The 19,709-nt window shown below is 36.9% G+C and overlaps 1 protein-coding gene across 1 annotated transcript in view; it reads left to right on the forward strand.

Moving 5' to 3' along the window:
* The window catches only part of LOC103481615 (corticotropin-releasing factor receptor 1-like), an 89,811-nt gene that overhangs the window by 55,266 nt on the left and 14,836 nt on the right, over positions 1-19,709 (forward strand). The window contains exons 6-10 of the mRNA XM_008437205.2: positions 2,081-2,187; positions 9,853-9,973; positions 10,490-10,643; positions 12,418-12,478; positions 16,215-16,287. Coding sequence (XP_008435427.1) covers positions 2,081-2,187; positions 9,853-9,973; positions 10,490-10,643; positions 12,418-12,478; positions 16,215-16,287 — 516 coding nt within the window. The remainder of the gene's footprint in view (positions 1-2,080; positions 2,188-9,852; positions 9,974-10,489; positions 10,644-12,417; positions 12,479-16,214; positions 16,288-19,709) is intronic.

The following is a 19,709-nucleotide window of genomic DNA, read 5'->3' on the forward strand; positions in this document are numbered from 1 at the left end:
GCTTTTTTTTTTTTTTTTTTTTTTTTTACATCATTGTGGAGGCATTGTTTTAATTTAGCCAAGGAGGGACAGGAGTGTTTAAGACCACACCGCGACACCTAAATCACTGTAAAGCACTGCTTGCATCAGGAAGCAGTGCTTTACAGGACATCGTCACAAAAGACTAAACAGTGCAATCAAAAATATTTTGGAGCCTGTTAATTGGTGTGGCATCTACTCCTCTACCTTTAAAAGGTAATTCGAAAAGCAGTAAAACTATCACAAGTAATAGTGATGATACTCTGCAACTTGCATGGCCAATTTTGTCCAAAAAAAAATAAAAATTTAATTAAAAACATTGGTTTTATAACTGTTTCTAAAATCCTTTCTGGGTCTTTGAATGTCAACACCTGGTGTTTAGATGCAACCGGGGGGGTAAAAAATTCTCCATGAATCCCATTTGGAGGATCATTCATAAATATTGTTCAGTGTTCTGAAAATGCCAATTTGCATCGCACGTTTGTAATCTGATGACATGGAAACATCTGCTTTCAGGCAGAAGAAGGCAAACACTGAGAAACCTTGCTGCCCTACTGTCCTCTAATTCTGAATTTACTGGAGAGAAGCTCAAGCGTGTTGCAGGGAATTTATATTTAAATGGGTGAAATGATGTGGCTACATGTTGGATTCCTGTCTGTGGAAAATCAAACCAGTTCTTTGGTGGTGTCCCACTGAACCTGCCGCTGAAGCTTAACAAGCACTGGAAATACAGCAGCCACGGGTCAAACCGGAGGAATTACACATTTCTGAAAGCAAAAACTGATTATCACTCGGAACTGCGCATGTGACATGGGTTTTGGATTAAAATATGTATTTGAAATTAATTCAAAACTGTCATTTGTTGTTTATTCAGCTCAAAAAAAGATTTCTCTGCCTTTATCAGAAAACCAACCGTGTTCACAGTGACTGTGATCCGTCTCTGACCCCGAAGGTATTATAATCCAATGATTCATTCAAGAAGAGCTTCATTTCCACATCTCTTCCTGTGCTGATTACCAAAGCATCCAGCAGATATCAGGGATGATTTGGAGTCAGAAAGAAAAGAGCTGTTGACATCTTGCTCTGTGTCCGCAGCGTACTTATTAAGAGCCGCAGATTTGAGCCGGGGAACCAAAACACAGTGAAACAGATGACTCGCTTCAGAGTGGATGGGGTAGGGATTAAACATGCCCGCATTTAATCTCAGGATAGACACCAGCAGGTTACGTAAATTCCTTCACAGCGCAGATTAATGCTGGTAGTGTTGGGGCCAAATCCGATCACAATGGATATCAAAGTCACAGACAGTAGTCTAAGACTCCAATTTACATGGAGATCTGAATTTATTTAGTCTGAACTCTTAGAAATTGGTCTCAGATGATATCAGAAGAGGAGAAGCTTCTGATTGCAGCTATGAATCTTGAAAATCTCATCTGAAATATTTTCTCTATGGTGACTTTGAAGGGTCATGTATTAGTGACTGGGCCTATAATCTCTTGTCTCATTCTAAAATCTGTGTCTGAGGTAAGTGCTAGCATTCTCTGTTGCAACGTTTTCTTCTCTCAGTTCTTCTCTCCGTTATCACAACTTGTTGTAGTTAAATTCATCAAAGCGAAAATGCTAAGTCATAAGAAGTATTAGAGAGACACCCGACGAACTACATGAATTTATTGGCTGTTGAAACTGATTCCTAAATCTGAAAATCATCATGTGGTGAGGTGTAATTTGACCAAAGACATACGACAAACAGCAAAATTCATAGAAAGAAGCTGATGAGAAACAAGAATATAAGACGATGACAAAACAAATGTGGCTGCTTATGTCAGTAGGTATTCATTTTTGAGGCTTCATCTAATAATAATGTCCGATTCTAATTAAAATGTGAGTACTGGCACTCCTGCTGTGGACTCATGTTCAAAACCTCCACAGGAGGCAGAACTCAAAAACTGACTTTTTTTTGGTCCCTCACCCCCTCCATCTGTGAAAATGAAAATGCCGCCAATCGTAAAAATGCAACAAAAACAAACAAAAAAATCTCATCTTGTTTCTCTTCGTCCTGCAGAAAAAAGGCAAGATGCACTTCCAGATCGCTGTCATCATAAACTTCCTGGGTCATTGCATCTCCATGGTGGCTCTGCTCATCGCCTTCTTCCTCTTCTTGTGCTTGAGGTAAGTGTTGGTGCTGATAATCCTAAAGACATCCTTGATGTGACGGAAGCGCCAGGATTCTCCTCATCCTGGGAGGTTCAAAGACTCTTTCGTTCTTATTCAAAACCCATTTGGCCATGGGATGAAACCTTCGCTATCTCAATCCAGCAGATGTAAAGGGGTTTAGACACCCGCAAAAACTGGGGCACACTTCCCAACAAATGGGAATAATAGACCCATCCGGAGAAAGGGTGAAAATCAAAACAGTCCTCTGGATGCCTGCTGGGATGAGGTGGGAAGGGATTCTTCTAACTGAAATAAGACGTGTGTTAACGAGAGAAAGGTCTTAGCACCCTCCATAGCTGGGGTGTTATCGATCCCTGAAAGAGCACTGGAGAGTGAGAAAAGCGTGAAAGGGCACAAAGAGGCATAATAAGTAGAAGCTCTGCAGGACCGCATTGATGCTTGCCGTGTTTTTGTTGACCGGAGAGGGAGGACAAGTGTCGGCCTGCTAAAAATGGCATTAAGCTGGAGAAGTAGTTGGCATTTATTACTCACCCTCTTGACTTCGTAATGAAACCAAGAACAATTTAAGGGAAGGCTGTCACTTGGCGGCGTGATGGGGAGAAAGCTTTGACACTCGGGCGCAGTGCTGTGGAACGAGGAGGAGAGAAAAAGGAGCAGGGCGAAGAGCGGGGTGCACATTTCATTTTAAATGGCAGGTGGAGCATTTTCAGCCAGCAGCGTGTGACATTTCTCTGTGCAGAATCCAACTGTAAATGACCAGTTTTATGGCGATCTTTCAGCGGTATGTGCTGTATGTGCCTCGAGAAACACACCGCTCTCCTGGATAACAATGCGGCGCATTATGATGAGGCTTCAAAAAAAAATAAAAATTTTTTCGATGTTCCTGGGAAGCCAATTTTGGTCAGATGGATTCAGGTGGAAATGATCTGCATTTATATTGCATTTTTACAATTCTCCGACTCTCATCTTGCCGTGACTTGGACAAATTATGGCAAGCAATTTAGGATTTAATGTTCCCATTTCTGAAAGTACAAAAAGGTTTGACATTAATTTCAATAAACGGCTGATTTCTCTGTCCTGAGGGTTGTTCAACCCGGTCTAAATGATTTAAAAGGGAACACATACCTCCTGTTTATGAGGATGTACAATTGAAATAGATAATTTCATACACTGAAAACATTTTTCCGCTAGTCTTTGACATTAAATTTGACATTAAATCAGCACAAGACCCTCTTGTCTAGCTCACTTAATATCACCAAAAATAATTCCTCACATGCCAGAATGATGTGAGATACTGTTTATTGCTTCTTTTTTTTTTAAATTTGGATGTTCAAACAAAGGATTATGATGCTTTAAGAAAATCACTAAGTCCAGGCTGAATTTGATCTATTCTGACTTTATTAAAAAAAAACTCATCATATATCACATTGAGGACTAAACAAGTTTATACTGGGGAAAAATGTGACTATGTCAAAAATGCATCTTAATTTTTGTCTTTCTTTTGCGTTAAGATCTTGAAAACAACAACAACAACAACAACAGGCCTTGTACTGATACAACAGTTATCATAAGCCAGCAGCCTCTGAATTTTTTATATACACTGCTCAAAAAAATAAAGGGAACACTTAAACAACACAATATAACTCCAAGTAAATCAAACTTCTGTGAAATCAAACTGTCCACTTAGGAAGCAACACTGATTGACCCGACGAGGGTCCCCGTTGTCAATCAGTGTTGCTTCCTAAGTGGACAGTTTGATTTCACAGAAGTTTGATTTACTTGGAGTTATATTGTGTTGTTTAAGTGTTCCCTTTATTTTTTTGAGCAGTGTATATAATGTTTGTTTCTGTTGCTTTAAAGTTCTCATGTTGCCTTCATTGAAGGTGAGTTCCTACAGCTTGAAACTTAGTATGTTATTAAACATATTTAAACAGGCCTGTCGCCTAAACTTGACCTAATAGTGAAGGAGAATTGATCCGATTCAAAGCAAGGTGGGTAAAATCTAATCAAACAACTTCTGAGCTCTTTTGTTCACCAACCCACATTTAGTCCGAGTAAGTCCTCTGACAGTTGATCGACCCAAGAAACATAAATTAAAAGAAGTAAGAGCTTTGAGATAAGATCTTTCAGAGGTTTCAGGGAACATGAACGACATTCCTTATCTCTGGCAGCTGGGAACCAATTTGTTTTGAAAAACTTTAAACTCTATCATTGGATGGCAAAGAACAGCCTGCAGAATCCTTTCTTATTATTGGGGGTAAAGATCTGAGAGTCTCAGAAAATTACTACTGGCAGCTGTTTCCTTCAAGCCCAGAGCTCGGGATTTCATTTCGCTGGCCTGTGCTGAGCTCCTTGTGGATATTTCCACTTATTGTGTGTTTGGATTATTAACGAGGGATTTGCTTATCTTTTATTACCTGCTATGTGATTCGTTTGCTGATAACCCATCCTGTCTGGTTCTTTACGTCTGAAGTTCTGTACTAACCTTATCCAGCTTAGTGCTGCTTCCTACAAACATTTTTATTTTTTTTTTATTTTTTTTTTGCCGGGCCTTTGAAAATTTTGAAAACTGCAACAAACAAACAAAAAAAAAAAACTGCCCTCTGGCCATTTTTTGAACACCTTAAGAACATTTCACATCCTAAACCTTGAAAGTATAATTAAAAGTGACTCTAGAAGGGATTTAATTAACAGTTACAAGCATTTGTGCTTTCTAGCTGACAAGATAAGCCTACCAAACTATTCACTCTAACTGAATGGAAAATGTTAAGCACCTTTGTGTGACCTGGAGGTGAAGCTACGTTAACTACTCTGATTAAAATCACATGGCGTGATCTGCACCTTTGCAGACAGTTATGTGCTTAAAAGCTACGCTGTAGATTTTACATTAATAATAGCTTTACTTAGTGTTCATTAAACATTGATCCCATAAAGAATGTGTTGTTCGCTCAAAGTTTTGTATCACCATTTAAACCTTCCCTTTTTACCAATTAATACCACCAAAATGAAAGTGTTTTGTTGAAATTATTTATAAACTTCAAAGCGTTTTCACTGACTTACAAGGAAGCTATATACCTTTGTAATACTCTTTGTGAGGTGTCTTTGTGTCACTTTTAAAGCTCGTATTAAAACCTATCTATTTTACTTGGTTTTCTACTCCAGTGGGATCTAGTTTTAAATTGTATGTTTTTGCTTTTAAACTGTAAGAGTTTTTATTTTTATTTTTATTGTTATGTTGTGTTTTAATGTACAGCACGTTGTATCAGCTGTTGTTGTTTTAAAGTGCTTTATAAATAAAGTTGGTATGGTATGGAAATTGGAGATCTCAAGGTTTTCCGTCAAAATGTTCTAGATGATGTAAAGTGCCTCTCTAGCAACACAACAGTGAGCTACTCTGAGAACTCACTTGAAGTTGAGTGATATCTACTGAGCTGTGTGTCGTTTTACCATATACATGTCAGTGGTTGAAGTATACTTCCTCTCTCATCTAAAATTAATGGCACTCTGCTTGTTGTTGGACTTCAGCTTTACTGGCATGCTTTTATAGTCTACATCTTCCACATGTGTTTTGTTCTTCACAAAAAAAAAGGATTTGTGACAGGAAAAAAATGTGTTTTATAACCTGGTATTAAATGTTCAGGATGAACAAAGGTATAGCTGTTAGTAGCCCAGCCACTGAAATGTTGTGTTTACCAACACTTAGCTATGAATTGTTGCCCACCCACTCATCATAAAGTGACAAAAGAGCAATTAGGTTGTATGTAATTAGATTTGAAATGTAAGACTTTTTGTCATAAATTTGCTGCAAAAAAATAGACTTTCTGTAAAATAACCCAATATAGTCTAGGCACTTAACAGCAGCGTAGATTCCCTGCCAGTTAAGTCGTTAACAATATTTTCTTACCTTTTGTAAAGGTGCTGGTATATTTAAACAAACACTCTCAAAAGCCTTCCAGCTTATGATTTAGCCAAGGTTTCTGTTGAATAGCAAAGAAGATGAATAATTGATTTGTCAACCCTTCTTAGCTAATTTTTTAAGGTAGTACTGATAAAATTAATTGCTTACTGCAAGAAGGATGCTGTTTAATATGCTTATTAACTCCACAACAGAAGGAAATAACTTTGTGAAGACGCCATTTGAAGCTGGTATGATGGTGTAATTTCTATTTATATGCAGTGTGGATCAACAGAAAATGCCCCAGATCTACAAAGTGATCTCCTACAAAATAATTTATTTTTTTTATTGTTTTGGTGTCTTAAACCTTGTTTTTTTTTGTTGTCGTTGTTATTAAAGCAGAGTTTGCAACATGTAATCACTTGTTATTTACAGTGAATTCTCAAGCTGAGCTAACATTAGTGGCTCTTCACTCTGAAGACCGTCACTGAGAGTGATGTATGCGCTCTGTGTAAAGCTTACTATGCAATACCACGGGTTTATTGCAAATAAGCCCATGCAGGACTTTTGGATCATCATGAACTCGTCTGTTTGCAGTGCCCGTCTTTGGTGATTAGGCCAGACAGCAGAAGAATCAATACTGTCTCCCAATTAGCGAAAGGTTGTGCACAGATTACTTATAAGAGATGGTAGAAGTGACTTTAATTATCTCAATTCTCTGTGCGGTTGCAATATATGTCTGAGTATTTGAACATCCTCTGAATGAATTTCCCCCTTTCATTTAATCACTAGTTTGAGCACATATATTTCTGATTTGTTAACTAATTTGTTAAAAAATATTGTTTTGAATTATTTTGGACTTGGTTGATAATGACGATGTGTCCCTTTTGCTGCTTCAATGTAATAATGTTTGAAATGAGGAGCTATAATAGATGTTATTGAACAACAGCGTTGAGATCATGGCCAGTTCAGATTGTAGCTGCTGTTAGCATTTTTTTGCCAACACAGAAAAAAGTCACGATTAAAACAGGAGAGAAAAGCATCAGATACAGAGTAAAGAGTCTTACATTTCATAAGTCTGAAGGGGTTCAGTGAAATATAAATCTACTTGTAGTAAAGACGTACTCTTGAATAAATCAAAATCAGGGCCATTCTATACAACTTAAAAAGTGGGAAGATTCTTTTCACAGCTGCATTATGAAATGTCAGCTTATCCTTTTTCATGGCAGCTTAAAAAAAACATTAATTACTTCTATAAATGGGAACGCAAGAGGCTCTGAAAACGATCTCATCTGAAGACTTTTAAAACCTGCTTGGTACATTTCTTTCTGTGTACTTTTTACAGTGCTGACACGGCACATAAATCATCCATGATCAAATGACCTAAATATTTCCCTTTTGCCACTATATTTGAGATGCACTTTGTAAAATGATGAAAAATTCAGCTTCTAGATCTCCTTCAGTTGTGTAAATAATAAAAACATTTCATGCAGGATTAAGCCCCAGTCAACATGTTAATGCAGTTGTCAGGTTGAGTGGGTACAAAGTAGGTATGGACTCCAAATGTGCTTTGCATTTTTGGACTGATGCAACATAACCCATTTGGGCTCACCCAAAAGAGTCTGGTCCAGGCCTGGAAAGGATAATGAGTAAACAATTTCGATATTTAAAAAGTAAGTGATCACTTTTTACAAGGAATTACAAGTGTTTCTTGTAACGATTATGTCCTACAGGTAATAAAAAAAACCACAAAATTTCAGTGTCTGGGATAGACCAACTAAATAAGAATGTCTAATGCAGAAATGTTGGCCTACATTTCCATGTACTGTACCGTATGGGAACTCGGTTCTTTGTCAGGGCTCCTTTTACATAAAGTAGAAGAAAAAGCAGAAATGAATACCTGGCAGGTATAAAAGACAAAAAAAATCTACATGAGCAGGCTTTTAATGTAAATGTTTTTTGTGCCTGTTTTGTGATCTTTTTAGTATTTTTGTCAACACAACTCCTTCATAAACTAAAAAGAAATTGTGTTTGGAGGATGTTTTTCTCCAAACTGAATCACGGGATTTTTTCAGTCATTAGTAAAGTGTTTTTCTAAAACTACATATGAAACCTTTAAGTCTAAAAAGTAAAAATGCCTAAAGTGTGTCATAGCTTACAATACACTGAACAAGGTACTTTATAGTGAGTGAATGAGCGATACCTCTTAATGAGATGCAGTGCGTGTAACTTTTTTCAGAGATGAAAGCTCAACACGTGTTTAACTGCAGATTAATTCAAAGAACACTATTTATTACTATTGCATTTCACAAACCTTTCTACAGAGCAGGTGTGCTGAAATCCAGTCTTAAAGAGATACCAACCTGTAGTTTTCAGATGCCTCTTTTTTCCAACACACCTGAATCAAATGAATCGCTCGTTACCAGGTCTGCAGGGCAGGAATTCAGCCATTTGATGATGACATGTTGGAGAGGGAGTGCATCTAAAAGTTTCAGGATAGTAGCGTTCTAAGAACTGGACTTGGGATGCTCCATATCCTGCACTGCATTCACTGCAAGGGTTTAAATGTGTATATCCAACACTAGACTCTCAGCAGGCCTTCAGGTTACTCCAAGAATATTGATCTGCAGGATATCGCCAACCGAAGGAAAGCAGCTGCTATTTAGAACTGATTTGGCCTCCAATATAATACATAATATGTCTAATTACTTTAATATAAACATGGTAAGTGCAATCTTCCGCTACAGAAAGTGGTGTGACTGCTGCTTAATAAGATCAACTGAAACAATTAATGCACAATACAGTGTATCATTAAGATTTGTATGCAGAAGGATTCAGCTTTTCCCTGTAATTAACACCCAGCAGGCCCCACCGGCACATCGGCACAGGAAGTGAGGTCACGCATCATAATTAATACGACCTTTTGAATAAAAAGCCCTCATAGTTTTGGCACGGCAGCCTCGCTAAACCTTAGAGCAGAACCAGAGAGGAATAAGCCACCTAATTGTCAACCAACACAATTAATGGAGCCGTAAATGTGCTTATTTTTAGCCTCCTAAACTTTCATGTCACTAAAGTCGCTTTGATGCACTTTTCTTGGGAGTTCTGAGGAGACCGTTTTCTTGCTTAATAGAAACAATAGTCCGACTAACTGGAAAATTTCTGGCCATGCTCACCGACACAGTCAGCACAAAGCCCGTGCAAGTGACACCTATTAAAAATTTATGCGTGCTAAAAAATAAATCATGTCGCGCGCTCTCAGCCTAAGAGAGAGCAGGCCTTGACTGGCTGATAATGCTGTCAGCTGGTGACGACAAATGAGGCTGTCACTACAATGTCTGAGGCTGGCTTGTTCTGTCCACTCAGCTGTGTGTTTCTATTTCTGGGCCCTCGCTTGGAGGCACTTAGGCAGATTCCTTAATTGTATCCCAGGGTCGGTTTATTTACATCATTAAAGAAACATGGCACCTTTAGGCACATGACACAACAGTGAAGACGACAGGATTTAAATGTTACTTTGCATTTTTGGCATGCTGTCAGGAGCACTGGGAAATAAAAATCCTCAAAATTGCAATTATTTCTATAAATCCACCAAATTTTATCTACTTGGTCAGTGATCCAGTCGGTGAAGTCCGGCTTTATCGGGTTAAAGTCTGCTTTGCATACGGTCCTGACTCTGCCCGTCTTCAAACAGAAGTCTGTAGTTAAACATGAAATTGTTCATGTCTGAGGAGCTGAGTTTATTCTCCCGTGTTCTTCATCAGGAGTATCCGATGTCTGAGAAACATCATCCACTGGAATCTAATCACCGCCTTCATCTTGAGAAATGCCACCTGGTTCATCGTCCAGCTGACCATGAGCCCAGAGGTGCACGAAAGTAACGTGGTGAGTGGAGGTTAACTTAGACATCAAGTTGCTCACTGAAGCTCAAAATCTGTTCTCGTCTCTATATTTTATTTAACTTTTCACCTTGACCACAAAGAAAAATTACGAAAAAACTTTTATTTAGAAGTAGTATCTAAACTAAAATCAAAAAACAAAACAGAAAAGATGCCCAAAGTCTAACCTCCTGTCTGAAAGTTTGGTGCAGAGAGAATGTTGTCTTAAGTAAATGAGCAAGAAAATCCAACCCTTTACTGTGACCAAAAAGTCACCTAATTTAAAAAAAAAAAAAGATCTACTGTGGTTCATTTGGATCTAGCTGAAACAACAGATCAAACCCGCATTTTCACGACTGGATGTTTTTGCTTGCATCTCAATAGATAAATAAATTAATTTGAACAAGAAAATCTATGTCTTGAATCACAACATATTGCTAAAAGTAGTACAAATAAAGTCATCTCCAGATTTATTTCCTTGTTACATTGTTTTGTTTTGTTTTTGTCATTATTATTTCCTCAGCTTTGGTGTCGACTTGTCACTGCCTCATTCAACTATTTCCACTCCACCAACTTTTTTTGGATGTTTGGAGAAGGCTGCTACCTTCACACTGCGATCGTCCTCACGTACTCCACTGACAAGCTCCGCAAGTGGATGTTCATCTGCATCGGCTGGTGTATGTACTTCTTCATGTGTGAAATGCTCAATCAAATCTAGCTTTTGTGAAAACTTTTAAGAATTGTAAACTGCTATTTTGCTATTTTGAGAAATGCATTCAGAAACGTTTTTGCAGGAAATTAAACAGAAAAGGTTGTGACAACCAACAGTATAATATCTAATTGCACAATTAACAAAATGCTATTACCTTATTTGGTTAAGCATCTTATTGCATTATGGGCAAATTATTAAATTACTGGTTTTACTACATTGAAAATGCCCAAGATGATTTTATTATCAGTAGATGTTACATTCCTGGCAATCGCTACTTCACTGTTGTGGAATTTCTTTCAGATTGATCCAAAAGAACTGCAAACATTTCTTAATAGAAACTAATGTTTAAGTACCAATATGCTAAGTGTTGGCTTTCTGACAATTGCTAGCACAACTGTAAAAATGCTAACTTGTTCGGTACGCAATTTATCTGTCAGCACTCCTAAAATCGGACTTTGGAGTAAATTTGTCGACAAACTGCAACAAGATAACGGAGGACAGTGCTGTTCGCGATCGAGATATGGAAACCCAGAATAAGTAAAGAAGTTCTGGAGGTTAACAAAATATATATTTTGTCAATTAGATCAATGGTCAGTGAACCTCTTGATTCAGGGTTACAGCAGAAGGACAGCAACCTTTGAGGACTGGATATGGACATTCATGGCATAGGTTAAAACCAAAGTACTCCTTTTTTTCATAAACATAGATTAAAGCAGAATAGTTATTAGAATAACATTATTCATCCAGTTATTCATGACTTCAAACTCACTCATCAAAAAGCAAATTTTTTTGTTTTTGTTTTTTGGCTTCTTCTTTTTTTCTGTTTTTTTATTGGGAGAAATTGTGTCTTGTCAAAAGTTTTAGATGCTCCAGTTTTTATCCAGCCACTCTGTGTTCATTTAATCTCAAAAGACGTAACTGAGGGTTAGATGAAATTTTGCCAACAATAGGAGAGTTAAATGGATGGAGACACTGGGATTTCGTGTGGCAGCTGGGAAATGTATCGTGAAGAATTCACAAGCTCCCCATTTCAAACTGTCAAACCAGCGTCTATACTGCTAAGATTAGGTGCATTGTGTGTTGGCTGAATTACATTTGCTGCAGGAAACTTTTGCGTGATGAGATGATGGCAGTGCATTCCAGAACCGCTGTGGAAAACAATAGATAAAATGTACTTCTTTCTAGCCTTGAGTAACTTTCTGGCTTCCAGAGCCCTTGTTTTGTCACAAAAATTATGTTAATTTGCTTAGGAGGAGCTTTCTGGGTAAATCCTCTCGAGGTTTAGCATTTCACTGCTGAGGTAAGTGACTAATGAGGCAGAAAGTTTCTTGAGATTAGGAAACTTGAGACCCGACTGTGTGACGTGAAGGCTTGCACGGCCATTTGATGCCTCTGGTAGCATCATTTAGATGTTGGTAATTACTGTTTGTCTGCCTTATTAAACTTCTATAAGTCTGTAAATCATCACATCGCTCTGGATTATCGTCTGGTCCTTATTCATACACATAGAAACAGTTGGACGGTGACAAGTCTTGGCATGCATCTATGCACAACAGCATGGAAACAGCGATTCCTTTTGACAGAGCTTGGCAGGCGTTGATGCTCTGCCTTTAAAAAAAAAAAAGAAAAAAAAAGCAGGATTTCATATTTCAATAGAAATTTCATAGAAGGTAGTGTGACTTGATGAGCAGAGAAGGAACAATCTGTCACTGTGTGTCTGCTGTTTCTTCGCCCCTCAGGTATACCTTTCCCTATAATTGTGGCGTGGGCCATCGGGAAGCTGTACTACGACAACGAGAAGTAAGTTGTTGACTCTTAGACTGCTTTTGACATTCGAGACTGAACTACTTCGGTAATAAAAGGAAAAGGGCAGCGCCAAACCAAATTACATTAACAAAATGAATGTGTATTAATTATCTGTTGTAATTAAATTAGCATTGTGGAACTGGCTGTATTATTTATCAGCGCAGACACTATTTTCAATTTGATTGGGAGCGCTTGATCTCCTTTTCCGCGTATTGCTATAGTAAGAATTGCCTCTGTTTCCCAGCAGTGAGTCACTGAATTATTAGCGAGTCTACTGATTTCTTTTCTTTTTTTTTTTTATTGTTGGCAAACCTGTTAAAAAACCACACACAGAGAGATTCAGAGCCTTGTGGATCATATTTCTCTGAAGCCATTAGGTTGTGAGGGACACGTTCCTTCATTACCATGAAGTTATACACTACAGTTGATTATGATTCACTCCCGCATGGACCATCCTGCTGCCAGAAAAACTCACTGGAGCACCAAATGTATTAGAATCAACATTAATGGCCATGTGTGTTGACACATACTAGAGAGTTGGTTTGTTTGCCCATTAGCTGCAGAGAACGAGTCTACAGGGGAATGCAAATACAGACACAAAGCTAAGAAAAAAGAACCATAAAGCTGGATTATTAGGTTATTTTTGACCTCACGTGTTTACATTAATCAATCTGGCATAAAAAAATTATAAAACTGTGAACCAAATTTAGAAATACATACAACACTCACTTATCAGCAGCTCTGAAATAAACTCATTATTCCCTCCATCAGCATATTTCTCATAGTGAAAAATCTATTAAATTATAACATTTAGAAAATGACACTTTTAATTAGTCATAATAATATATGACTTAAGTCAGTCATAATAATAGTTTCTACTAAATTACTGGTGCTGCCATTATTGTCTGCCCTATAAAATTCATTTCCACTTAATTGTTTTTTGTAATTGATTAGAATATCTGGGTTTGTTTAAAATGTTTCTTGGTTCCCTGGACTATAAATACGTCATGAAACAGAGGCTTCATATCTGTTCAGCATGGCGCTTTCTGCCTCAGTGTGTTCAACTTTACTGCACATTTAAGACCAATCAGAGTAAATATATCACACACATTCAAGTCAAGTCAAGTTTATTTGTATAGCACAGTCACCCAATTATCAAATAAGAATTAAATATATTAATTAATATAGCTCATCGCTACCTCACCCTTCTCTCGTGTATTTGAACAAGCAATCTTGACCATAAAGTGTTGAAGTCATACAAAAACCAAATTTACACAATAGTCAAGGGGACAACTTGATTTTATCTCATCGTTGTTACTTTTCGTACCTCCACTGACTGAATATCAGTGTCTCACCTTCAAGGTTTGGTCCATCCACAGCTCTGTGGTCTAGTCATTAGTCAACCTATGAGTAGCAGGTGCTGCCTATGACATCAGTATGGGCTGCGCTTCCTGTGGTACACCATTCCAAGTTTCACACTCAGTGCAAGGGAAGACTTTTTTTTTTTCATTTCTGAGTGTCTTGATGCTTCTGACAGATTTTTGACTCAGCTGAAGGAAACTGTTTCTTTTTTTCTTTTTTCCAAAACTTGACAAAGTCATCATTAGAGCTGCGTTAGAATTCATATAACTCAAGCATACATTCCTGATCGATCCAAAATGTTTTTGTCTAGTCATTGACAAAGTTCTGCCTGTAATAGAGGTCACTTTGACATAGATGAAGAGAAATGCTTTTTTAATTGCAGTAGAGGAGTAGAAGAAAAGGGAAAACTGCTACAAATGTTCCTCCACTGGTCTTGTGGGGGGTTTTTCCAAGCATACAACCAAATTTCCTGCACTAGTGTAGAAAAGTTTAATTTCCTTCTAAATATCCACACTTTTTTTTTTAAATCAACTTAAAGTTTTTCTTTAAACTCTTTTTTTCCGCTTTCATTTCCAACTCAAGCCCTATATTTTACTCAAACAACAAGCCAAATGTTTCCACAACAGAATCAAAATGTAGAGACATCAGCGTGGGGTTAGATGATCAAAGCCAATAAAACAGCTAAAGTACCTTCTCATAAAATGTGTGAATTATCTTCCCAATCAGTAGGTCATCAAAGAGAAAGTGAGAAAATTTGCAAAAGAGATGCTGGTAGTTATAAATTAAACACAGTGAGAAACACTGTTTATTAAATTTAAATCCACCTAACACGTGTCTAAACACAGTGATGTAAATGAACTTTAAACATAAACCAATTGATTTAATAAGCTGCAGGACAGTTTCAGTTCAGGGTGTTTTATGTTTACAGCTGATACTGAATGAGCTCATTATTCATAAAATGTTTATTGCCATTTTAGATAAAAAGCTTTAATCTTTTTTTTCTGATTTATTGAGAACAAGTTATGAAACCTGAGAATGTTACACAGAACCTTGACAAAATTCAGTTGCTGTAGTTGGACAAAAAGACTTCAAAATAAGACAAAATTACAAAAAAGAAAACTTGTTTTATTCACTAGCTGAAGACTTAAGTTTGATTAACCATTTTAGGCAAAAAGCTTAAATCCTTTTGTTTGATTTATTGAAAGTAAGCTGTGAAACCTGATAATGTTACAGAGTATTTCAACCTTTGGCAAAACTCTGTTGTTTTAGTTGGACAAAAGATTTCAAAATAAGACACAATTACAAAAAAAAAGTGTGTTATTAACTAGCTGACGATTTTGGCTTTGAAAAAGGTAATTAATAAAATATATTACCTATCCAGGTTGTACCAAGGACCAGTCCCCAGTGACTGCAATAATAATTGTTAAATGCATGCTTTTTTTTGTTTCATCCAAGTTTTGATCTTGTATTTTTCAAAGGCTGGGGATGCTTTTTTTTTTTTTTAATAAGGAAAGGGAAAATATCCTTTAATTCATCTTGTCTTTCCAGTAAGTTTTGTTATTAGAAAATTATAATTTAACCAATAATAATTGTGTTGGAATGAAAGCTCAAATGTGTAATTAAAAACCTAATGCATAGTTCTACTATTTAACAAAAGTTAACAGGGCAAACAGAAAAAATATCAATATTATAAAACCAAGAACAAACAACTTCACTTCTACACTTTAATGGTGAATTTCCTAAAATAATCTTAGTTTTTTTAAAGAACACAGTGAACTAAATGGCATTTGACAATAACTCCAACCCTAAGCTAAAAGCCTTTTGAACCCCGAGGTCTTGAGCTCTGACACACTGTGGGGCGCCATCTGCATGGATGGGAGACCTTTTCCGAGAGCTATTTATTGGATATTTCCACCACTTCTCTCTGCCCTTCTTCCCATCACAATTCTAATAACTAAAGGTCACAAGAAGAAAAAAAAATTGACCAAAAAAAAAAAAAAAGAAAGAAAGAAAAAAAGAAATCTCACATCAGATATGCATTTTACTAGACTATTGTTTGATTTTGGCAACAATCTTTGATTTGAGCAAAAAAATATATATATATGTCTGAATATAAGTTTTGAATTTGTCCTTGTTTACGTTGTTTGTGATGAAATTGGAAAATACCTCTGCATTCTTGAATCACTCCACTGTTTTCTTGTGCACTATCCAAAGCAAAGATTTATTTGTAACAATTTGTTTTTACTTAAACACCAGTGAGAATAAATAAACAGGTAAATAATATGAATAAATGCAAAACATGGAGTAATAAAATGCCTCCTCTTTGGTGATATCTAAACTTGACAGAATGTTTTTATTGGTTTTCCAGGTGCTGGTTTGGGAAGCGACCCGGTGTGTACACCGACTACATCTACCAAGGTCCCATGATCCTTGTGCTGGTGGTAAGATCCTGTTCCGTCCTTCAGTAGTAGATTGAACCTGTTTTGTGCAACCTGCTGATATAATTAGTCTTCATTATGTCTCTGAGCTGCCTGGCAGCCAAGCGTACCTGGAAACTACAACACATTCTTCATGTTAAGGTTGATAAATGTGAGCGTGAATCACATTTTTCCTCCGAGTTTAATGTTTAAATCTCTGATATTTGACAACGTCTGGGATTCATTTTAGACTCTGGGATGGAAAAACAACAATGAAGTCAATATGCATGTTCGCCTTTGTAGGATATATCTTTAACAGTCAGTGGGTGATTTCCAAACCCAGAGGGGAGGAATTTGATCGCTTTATGTCATGACTTCTTCTGGTATTGTCATTTTACCATTTTATCATTTTAAATGCTAAGCTCACTCACCAGCTTTCAGTTTGGCTTTCAGTTGCGGCTAAAAGGAATGCTCACATCTCTTAAATTAGACATAAACCTTCATGTTTTTTATTGTGTAGCTTCTTGCCAACTTGTAATGCTCGGCTCATCATATGAAAGATTTTACAAATCGACCTTGGATTTAGTTTGGCTCTGTGTTCAACTTTTAGTCATATCTAGTTTTTTCCTGCACTAATGACGTCCTGACTCAGCTGCCAATACGCTGTCCTCAGCCCAGCTGTGCAAAGCAGTGTATACACATCTATGTTACTGTGTAAAAATACATATTTAAGGACTTCTTATTCTCGTCTTTAGCATGGACTTATTGTTTCGGAACTTCTAAACATTTATTTAAGTTGTACTTTTTTTCAAACAAATGCAGTTGCTTAAAAACTGCAAGCTGCAGAGAAGGGAGATGCTTTGTGTATCCATCACCAATGTTCTGGGACAATTCCGCCTTGAAATTTGACCTGTCTTCTTTTCAGAATTGGTGGAGTTCATTTGAATTGATTCACTTCCAGGAGCAGACCCAGGTTTTAAGCCGTTCATGCATGTTCAGCATCGCTGAGGTCGGCGTATTGAGAAAATTGGAGCTGGCCTGCTTCAATGTATGGAAAAACCAGTTTGCACATGTGGTTTGGATCATCTTCCTGTTACATCACCACACTGTGTCCAAGTTTCAAATCTGTTGGGTGGCTAATTTAAGGTGAATTCATTGTAGTTTTCCTTTTTAATTATTCCATTGACAATGCAGCAGGACCACCACCACACAGTGTGATGTGTGGCAGAGAAGAACTCTTTAACTTTGTAAATTTATGCAAGTATAAAGATGTTTCACACAAAAAGAAACACCGAAAAATATTTTAATACGCCAGTTTTAACATTTACGGTAATTTCTTTTGGTCCAATATATTAAACTGAGTTGTGCCTACAGAAAATAATACAGCCACATGTTTCCACATGTTGAAGCATTGCGTGTGACTAATAATAACTTTGCCAAGGATGTTTTTACACGACGACTCAGATGTAACCTTGAGCAGATGGATGTAAAGACTTAAAAAGGGAAAGTTGGAAATGAGTCAAGCTGCCCAGCAACGAGATAAATAACAGATCAATAGATTGGACTGGATCCGTTTTTCCAGCATGTTTTGATAGCGGGTTCTTAAAGGAATTCTATTTGGGTCAAAATTATTGGTTTCCACATAATATGTAGCCCAGGTTTAAATAATTGCACGGTCTTAGCAGTGTGTGTATTCTCAGGGATGAACTGTTCCATAGATTATAAGGCAGCCACTGCATATTTTTATCTGGGTGTTGGAATGTCTAAGAGGAATCGGCTGGTGGACTGAAGTGCTCACATAATGGACTACATTAAACCAGCAAAAAAAAAAAAAAGAAAACGGACAGCCGGTGGAAAGAAACCAGAACAGCAGTCACGGTAAAGATAAAGTGCACTCTTCTTCAGTTGTACGTTTTTACATGTTGGCCTTGTCTTTACCTAGTTTGATTTTTTTTTTTTTACATCTAACTTGGATGTAAAAAAAACATTATAATATTGTCATTAACATACAACAATCTGTTAAAAGGAACATTTTTTTCTCTTTTTGCTTCCATCCCCCTCAACAAACCTGGTTTAATAAGAAAGAAGCGGGGCAAAAGTGGTTTAAAGGCCAAAAACACTACCAACCAAAAATAACACAAAGGTCAGATTCACATTTTGTCAAGAGCATCTTGATGATACTCAAGACTTTTGGGAAAAAAAATATATTCTGTGGACTGACAATACTGACAAAATCATATTTATAGTTTTCCAGACAATAGTGGAATACACAAAAACACGCAAAAATTACAATTTACAATTTTTTTGACTATTATAACCGCTAAACAATCTCCCATACAGAAATAAGTTATTTAATGTAATTAAGTATAGGCAAAGCTAAATGTAAGGTGGCAGAGGGTTATTGCCAGCAACTGCCGAAAGTAACTAAAAAAGTTATTTTAATGTAACTTAGTTTTTTTCCAAATCAAGTAATCGGTAATCTAAGTTACTTTTTCAATGAGTAATCAGTAATCGGATTAAAGTTACTTTTCTGAAGTAACTATGCCATTTGGGTTATGCATCAAGTAAACTAGAAAGTCCACATCTGCACAACTCAAAGAATTAAAAGGAAAGTTTTGGACTAGTCGGACTCTAGATTTAAATTTTATTGAGACTCTATATGACTTCAAACTTATTCTTTGCTTATGTTTATCAATCAGTCAATCAATCAAATTTTATTTGTATAGCACATTTCAGCAGCAAGGCATTTCAAAGGGCTTTACATAATTAAAATAAAAACAGCATGTGACATTGAATAAACAGTGAGAAAGAGACAAAAAAAAAAAAGATAAAAACATTAAAACCCGCACCCCTTTTAGAACTTCAGTTAAACGTCGTTTAACATCAGACTGGGATTCTGACCCTCAGGGACTTTAGTCAAAAACACCGTTTGGCAAGGACTCCAACCTCTAGGGTTTTAGTTGAACACCATCAACTGGGACTCTAAACCTCGTAGAACTTTAGTTAAACGTTGTTTAACTGGGACGTTTTCCGGGGGGGTTTACATCATTAAAACGTAGAAAAGAAATTAAAAACATTAAAGATATAAAACATGGAAGACATCAAAACCCGCACTCTAACCCTAATTTAGCCATAAGCAACTCTAAACAGGTGGGTTTTAAGTTGAGATTTAAAGGCACCCAATGTTTCAGCTGTTTTGCAGTTTTCTGGAAGTTTGTCCCAAATCTGTGGTGCATAGAAACTGAATGCTGCTTCTCCTCGTTTGGTTCTGGTTCTGGGGATGCAGAGCAGACCAGAACCAGAAGATCTGAGGGGTCTAGACGGTTGGTACAGCAATAACAGATCTTTAATGTATTGTGGTGCTAAACCGTTCAGTGATTTATAAACTAACAATAGTATTTTAAAATCTAATCTTTGAGCTACAGGGAGCCAGTGTAGGGACTTTA

The sequence above is a fragment of the Poecilia reticulata genome, chromosome 19 (genome assembly GCF_904066995.2).
Source record: "Poecilia reticulata chromosome 19, P_reticulata-male-v2, whole genome shotgun sequence".
NCBI classification, from domain to species: Eukaryota; Metazoa; Chordata; class Actinopteri; order Cyprinodontiformes; family Poeciliidae; genus Poecilia; species Poecilia reticulata.